General features: G+C 31.0%; 2 protein-coding genes across 3 annotated transcripts; one reads left to right on the top strand and one right to left on the bottom strand.

Annotated features, from left to right (window-relative positions):
- The first annotated feature begins 472 nt into the window (after positions 1-472).
- Positions 473-1,591, top strand: LOC140919863 (uncharacterized). The gene has a single exon (XM_073366676.1). It carries the CDS (start codon positions 494-496, stop codon positions 1,454-1,456), a length of 963 nt encoding a protein of 320 aa, XP_073222777.1. The 5' UTR covers positions 473-493; the 3' UTR covers positions 1,457-1,591.
- Positions 1,592-1,945: 354 nt separating this feature from the next.
- On the bottom strand, positions 1,946-6,880 carry LOC101498693 (uncharacterized). 2 transcript variants are annotated; one of them, XM_004492008.4, is made up of 10 exons: positions 6,665-6,880; positions 5,973-6,041; positions 5,442-5,521; positions 4,864-4,963; positions 4,542-4,595; positions 3,689-3,766; positions 3,057-3,154; positions 2,932-2,989; positions 2,310-2,431; positions 1,946-2,219 (listed from the first exon to the last, which is right to left on the bottom strand). In XM_004492008.4, exons 1-10 carry the CDS (start codon positions 6,851-6,853, stop codon positions 2,054-2,056), a joined length of 1,014 nt encoding a protein of 337 aa, XP_004492065.1. In that variant the 5' UTR covers positions 6,854-6,880; the 3' UTR covers positions 1,946-2,053. The 2 variants fall into 2 exon arrangements, with proteins under 2 accessions (XP_004492065.1, XP_027188861.1); XM_027333060.2 differs by lacking the exons at positions 2,932-2,989; positions 3,057-3,154.
- Positions 6,881-7,910: the final 1,030 nt, after the last annotated feature.

Raw genomic sequence — 7,910 nt, 5'->3', positions numbered from 1 at the left:
TAATAAAGTATAATATATATATATATATATATATATATATATATATATATATATATATATATATATTATATACATGTGTATCAGTTTAGATAATAATTATACCACACAAAAAGGTGGTCAGTTATTTAGAACGAAGGAAAAAATGTAGAGAGACCCATGCCACGTAAGCAATCCGTTACGATCTCTGATTCTTATTTCTTCGCTTCGCTACTATTCTATTCTATTCTATTCTTCTCTTCTCAAGAAACTTCTCGAACATTCATTCACTCATATCAATGTCTTCTCCTCCATTATAAATCAACATGATCTTTCTTCAGTATCCAAACATTAATCTTTATTCTCTAAAAAAAACACAATCTCGTACAAATCACATTATTCACGAATTAGCATACCATGATGCACATGAACAACAAGAGAACAACGTGGGGTCCACATTACATCAGAACACCGTCAAAGGTGGTTTCAATTCCGGTTCAGAAAGAGCGTGAAGAAGATGTTGAAGATGAAGGTGGAGTTGGAGGAGATTGAGATTAACGTTAATGGCGAAGAAACTTTGAAGTTGTTGAAGAAGGACCAAAAGGAGAGGTTGAGAATAGGTGAAACAATCATGAACTTGCTTCTTAAGTTGGATTGTGTTAGAGTTTTTCAATGTTATGCTCTTAGGGAGTTTAGAAAGTCGTTGATTAAAAGGGTCATTTTTCTTCAAGAGTTTGTTGATCAAATTCAAATGGTGGGTCCCACATATGAGGATGATATTGTTAAGGGTAATTTTGTTGGGGTTGAAGAGAAGGAAGATGTTGGGTGTGAAGAGGAGCAAGAGGGTGGTGTAAAAATTGAAGTTTTGATGAACGAGGTGGAAAATGAGGGTAACTGTGTGGGGGAAGAGGTGAATTGTTTGGGGAATGAAAAGGAGGATGAAGGGGAGGGCGAGGAGCCTGAGCGAGATGAGAAAATGGAAGTTTTGATTAAAGAGGAGAATGAAGGAGGTAACAAAATTGAAGCTTTGATGAACGAGGGTAAATGTGTGAATGAAGAGGAAAATTGTTTGATGAAGGAAAAGGATGAAAATGAGGAGGATGAGGAAGGTAACAAAATGGAAGGTTTGGAGAAGATGGAGGAAAGTGTGGGAACAAGTTTAGTGGAGGAGGGAATTGAGGGTGATAGTGTGGTGGTGAAAGAAGAGGAGGGTAAAATTGTAATTGGATATGAGGAGGAGGATTGTAAGGAAGAGAGTGATGGGAATAAGGGAATGTTGAAAAGGATGATTGAGGACAATGAGAAGATGATGGAGATGATGGCTCAATTGTTTGAGAGGAATGAAAAGCAAACAACACTTCTTACCTCTCTTACACAAAGGGTGGAGCAACTTGAAAGAGCTTTCACTTGTGACAAGTTGAGGAGGAAGAAGAAGAGGAGAAATGTTGATGCCAAATATAGGCATAATGCTTGCTCCTGAATTTTGATTTGTTTTTCTCTTTGATTTTTCCAATTTTGTTTTATTCTTTTTGTAATTGATTTTGTTTCTCAAGTTGTATGTGTTTATTGTGACCTTTGTAACTAATTAAATGAAGTGGCTTGCGGTCTTTTGAAATATCTTTTCTTTAGTTTTGAATTTCATTCATATAATCTCAATTCCAATAACTTCATTTTGTAAGAAAACATATAAATAAAAGCTACAAAAGAATATAAGTGACTGATGATGAAGTTTAGTTTGATCAATTGTGTTTGCATTTTTCACAGTAGAGTAATTGTTGTGATTTTTAATTACTTAATTTCGATTCAATATTTATCTTAGTGACTGTTATTTTATTAATAAATATAAATATGAAAGATATTTAATCATATATAGTTTGAGGCTTTTTCTTTTTGAAATTAAGTCTTCAAAATATATTAATATCTTCTATACTTATTGATTATACTTATTGATCGGTGAGTCAAAATCCAATTAAAAATTAGCCTAGATGACAGACATATTCTAATCCAAATCATATATTGTGACAATTAGTTTAGGTTACATTCATCATAAAAAATATCTAGAAATGTTAGGTACGGCTCAGTCTTGCTTGGCGGTAATCAAATGACTTTGAAAAAGCTGTGTAGCTGTCCTACCCATGATCCACTCTAAATCAGATGAAGGCAAAGAAATTTGATGGGCAATAAGCTGCACTGCATCTTTGGCTCCTTTGTAGCCACATTCAGGAACAACAAATGGAAAATCACTGCAACAACAAGGTTGAAAAAAGCTTAACATAATTTTTTATGAACAAAATTCTTATAACAATTTTCTTATTTTGCTTTGTGGAAGTTACCTGCCCCATATTACACGATTGGCGCCAAAGCTAGAGACAACTTGGGATAATAGAGGAGACAAATCCAGATAAGGAAATTGTGTCCTTGATACTCTGAAGAGAGCACTAAATTTCACATATACCTGTCGTTAATTCAAAAATTTAGAATTCCTAATGCTCTTCACTATTTAAGGTTAAAAATTTAGTATTCCTAATGCTAGTGGCTTCACTATTTAAGGTTAAAAAATAAAATGACTACAATAACTTTGAGAAGGCATTTCACAAAATTACACAAAAGAATCATATCTATAGTTAGACATAATCTTTTCAGATTTACACTTTTTATCATGGTTTTAAATTAATTTCAGCCGCAATATAAAGAACTTTAAGGTCTCTGCAATGGCATGGAAACTACAACTTCGACTGTAATATAAAAATTTGCCGCGTAACTATGAACCTCAACCAGAATTTAAACCATGTCTTTTACTATGCTCTTCATTCAATTGACATGAGAAACCTTTGGTTGATGTTATTACCAAGAAAACAGAGAATAAGCATCTACACGAGTTCTAATTTTCTGATTCTCTTTCAGGATATTCATCAAAATGCAATTAATAAAATAATATAGGCATGCTTCACTTACCTGTGGGAATCTAGATAGATTTAAAAGCTTGGAAAACACAAGACCCTCCTCATCATTTCTGCAATTTAGTGCTCATATAAGGGTACATTTCTTGGTTTTGTAACAATGATTATAATATGGCTTACATTGGTGGTTTGCAAAATGCTAAGTGATCAAGCAATACAACTGTTGATGGAAACTCATTGCATAATTGCTCAATTTCAGAAATATGCAGATCAAGACCCTGAAATTAATATTCAACTCATTAAATATGTTCTTACACGTGGATAGCAGGGGTGGCATATACCAGTGTTGTCAATTGCGAACTGCGAAAAATAGCGGTTTATTCAATTTCCACTACGCTACATTGCTATAGCACCGATATAACCACTATTTGACAACATGTTGTAAGCGTATCATGGAACACTAACGTTTGTTCAAATTCCGCTATACTACTGCAATATCACCACTATTTGACAACATTGTACCAGACAAGTAGAATATTCCGGCAAACTAACCACCAATTTAGTCCAAAACTTTTACTCCTAATTTGTAACTCAAATAAATGAAAATATAAAGTAGTTTCTATTCTCTAACATTTTGTTACGCTTATCTCATTATTCTCTGCTATAAATTCATAAATTATTAGGGACTAACCAATAAGATTTAACAAAATATTAGGGACTAATGAGATGGATATGACAAACATAACGAAATTAAAATTATATTAGTGAGAGGAGAAAGAACTTTGGAAGATAGTTCTGATGATTTAAAATACCTTCATACACATGAAGTTCACTGGTACATGAAGTTCACCAGCCCTTTTGAAAATTGCTTTCCCTATTTCATTTGTCATCTGCAATGATATCATTTAAATATAACACAGGTAAAAAAAATTGATCCATTAAACAATAAGAACAAAACAAAAAGTATATGTTTCGAAATTCAATATTATTCCTACATCTTATGTTCTTTCCTCAACATAATGAGGAAATGGATTCTCTCCATTGAAATTCTATCAATTTTCCTCAATTACAACATCTCAACCATCAAACTCAATACCCTCTCTTCTTTTAATTTTATATATATTTTTTTCTCTCATATTTCATGTTTGAGATGTCATAATTGAGAAAAATTGAGATGATTTTAATGGAGAGAATCTATTCCCACACAATGATACCCTTTGTTTTTGGATATCTTGTTTTCTTTTTAATTATACGTTAAATGTATATATGTTTTTCTTGAAAAGGTAACTTAAAACTAGAAAGCTGTTTCTAGCCCCACAATTAGACCAGTCCTAAAAACTTCCCTCCTATGATGCTGTTTATTCATGTAAGTTGATATAAGTACATGTTTGGAATGGCGGTCAGTTTGACGAAATCACGGTAGCATTGTAATTTTAATGAAGCTTTAAAGTTTAACTTTTGCCAAAACCATGATGGCGCATTAAGATTCTGTTAAACTTACCAACAATTCAAACATCTACTATACTTCCTGGTAGATACAATCATAAATAAACTTATTAGTTACTAACTTCTTAATTAATCAAAGTTATATAATTTGTACTATTTCTTCAGCTTAGAGACCATGAACAGACTGATACATCTGTGAAAAGAAAAGAAGTTGCCTACCTTTTCACCAGATGGCCACAGATAAGGGTTGAATCGAACAGCACGGTAGCCATCCTAAATAATTCAAATAAAAAGAAAACATCAATTGCTTTTTAAACGATTCACCCATGTAATGTGATCTAACACAGACAAGAATGCCGGACACAAAACAGACATTGAGATATAGATATTGAAAATAATTTAAGAAAATAGAAGTGATTAAATGTAACCACATGTTTCGGTGTAAGAATCTGACATATGTCAGACACCGAGCACGTCTTTGATTTGATGTGTTGGTGCTATATAAGATGTGATAGATAAAAATGAACAATTAGATCTAAACCTTCAGAACAAGATGTTCAAGCTGCTTAAGCCCGCTTCCATCATCAGCTGGATTAGCAAGACAACAACCAAAAAATTTGGCCGGATATTTCTTCAAAACACTGTCCAATTAAAAATTGATAAGAATAAATAACATACATATAACATTACAAAAATATAAATGAATTCATCATATTATAGACAACTATTAATCAGATTAAGCATAACTCTAAAACCCCTAGCAGACCTAGCATGGAATACTCGCCAAATGCTGAGATATCATATTAAAACTAGAATTCCATCTTCACCTGTGTTCTAAACCGGGGAAGGCAGAAAATAATAGTTTGTTTAAATTTTGTTGTACTTCAATGCTATAGTGCCGCTATAACAGCTAATCGGCAACACTTTGTACTAAATAGCATATCACAAAAGAATAGCAATTTGTTCAAATTCAACTATGCTATAGCGCTGTTATAGCCGCTATTTGGCAACGTTGAAATTGGCATTTCAGTATTGTCTAAATGAAACAAAAGCACTGAAACATTGAGTTTTCCTTCCATCAAGTAGGATCAAAATGAAAGTAAAGTTGAACATATATACCTTGTAACATAACTATGATCAAATTTATGATTAATTGGTTGTACAATGAGTGCACCATCTACTCCTGCTTCCTCCATACACTACAAAAGTTTTGTAACAGCATCCATGATGTACATAGCACAAATCAATTCAGGATCTATTTCTATGTAACTAACCTTAACAATTTGGATTTCTGTGAAATAACATATAAGCAGACTGCATCACATCACATTCTATAATCTATATGATTGAAAGCAGGGTTTGGTATATAGGTTTGCGACTGTGATCTAGAATGCGGCGTCACAGTTTTTTAGAGTGTCGAAACTGAAATGTGATCGCAATTAAGACCTTATTGGCCACAAAATAAAGGATCGCTATGCGACCACAACAGTTACTATGGTTGCTATTTAAAACTCTGAATGGAAGTTTCAACATTTGCAACATACAAGAATAAGGTGTCTACAAACTCTTTGAACAAAACAAATATGCAAAATTAAGAGACAAAATAATTCAAATATATAGATATGAGCAAAGAGAATAAAAAATACAAACCTGGAGCAGAAAATCTACATGTCCAGGTAAATTAGGCTCTTGTCCAGGTGAGTAAGGGAATTTACCAGCCTTAATGTTCAACCAAAAACAAATTAAAAAAATGTAAATACTTGCTATATGATTATGAACAACCTTATCAAAATCATAACAAAAATATAAAGCCACAAAAAGAAGTACAATATCATTTTGCGCAGAAATTTCAGCATAGTATTATTCAGAAAAGTTTTGATTGATTAAATTGAATTGAACAGCCAACAAATATATTGACATATAAAATTAACAAAAACCTCTAAGTGCATGTTTGGATGAGCCAAAATTGATTTCAAAGGTGTAGAATTGATTTTAACATGTTTGATTGTACTCTAATAGAATTAATTATAACCTGAAGTTAGAATTTGAAGTTTTGCCTCTACATTTGATTTTTAAACTTTAATTTTTTTGTCCAATAGATTTTTAGAAACCAAACATAAATCACTTTACATTCAACTCACTTTTAACTATAACTAATTTTACAAATTCCAATACATTAAAAATCAAACAATAGAACCAAACACACATTTCACAAGTAATATGATTACTTGAAACTAACAAAAAAAAACAATTCTAATTAAATAAAAAATGGTGGTTTACTCGAGAATTGGATTAAAGAAGAATTAACCTAAGTGTGAGGAAGTAGTGATATGTTTTGTTACCTCTTGAGAAGAAGCCCACACGTGTAGATGTGAATCAATGACTTTAAAGGTTGAAGGGGTTTCACTCAACGCCATTCTAATTCTAATTGTAGCACCACCTCTTCTCAAATTGAACGTGGCTTTCCTCAAACAATTATTGGGACTTACCACTGAAGCTGATGAAAACACACTATTCAGCCTTAGCGCCATTTCATGTGTTGATAGATTACATCATTCTCTGCCTGAAATTATTAATATTATTTTTATTACTAATTATTTTATTTTTTATAATTATTTTTTTGTTGTATATACATTTTATGAGCTTAATGGTAATGCATCCTCTCACCAACTTTTTATCTTAGTATGTTTTGTAACTGTTTTTTAAAAGTAATTACAATATTATTTTACCTTGTAAAATTAATTTATAAGTTTAATTGTACTTTTAATTCACCTATTTTAATTGAATCGCAAAAGTAGCTTATCATTTTATTTTTCTCTATATTTTTATTCCAAACAGAATTTTAATTTAAAATTTGAAGTTTCATTTTTTTACGTTTATTTAACCTCAAGATTTCGTGATGCAACAATTGTATCTAAAATCTATTATCATAATTGATTTGGTGTGACTTAAAAAAATGAAAATTTATCAAGTTTTGGACCAAAATTCTGTTTGGAGACCAAAACTGAGGAAAAATAAAATAAAATAACTACTTTCGCAATTCAGCTAAAATAGAAGGATCAAAATTGAAATTAAGTCTAATTTATAATATTTGTTTTCTATTTTCATATATTTTATTATATAATATTTAATTTAGTTAAGTTCGTTTATTTTTAGTTTTATAATACTATTTATGTTATCTAAATTTTAAATTTTATATTCTTTTGTATGTTATAAATTTAAATTTAAGGTTTAATTGCAATTTTGGTCTCCCTATTTTAACTGAATCACGAAAGTAGTCTTTCTATTTTATTTCTCCCCAGTTTTAGTCTCAAACATAATTTTGATCCAAAATTTGATGAAATGACAATTTTTAAAGTTGCATCACACCATTTATGGTCATATATTTCATGTACAATTGTTGTACAACGAGATCTCGATGCATGATGTGACTTAAATAAATTAAAAAAAAAATTTCATCAAGTTTTGAACCCCAATTATGATTTGGAGAACTAAAACTGGAGAGAAATAAAATGTGGGGACTACTTTTGAGATTCAGCTAAAATAGAGAGATCAAAACTGCAATTAAACCTAAATTTAATTTTGGAA

Source organism: Cicer arietinum, chromosome 3 (genome assembly GCF_000331145.2).
Source record: "Cicer arietinum cultivar CDC Frontier isolate Library 1 chromosome 3, Cicar.CDCFrontier_v2.0, whole genome shotgun sequence".
Classification (NCBI taxonomy): domain Eukaryota; kingdom Viridiplantae; phylum Streptophyta; class Magnoliopsida; order Fabales; family Fabaceae; genus Cicer; species Cicer arietinum.
The sequence above is the reverse complement of the archived record's forward strand: the minus strand, read 5'-3'. Positions and strand labels throughout refer to the sequence as shown.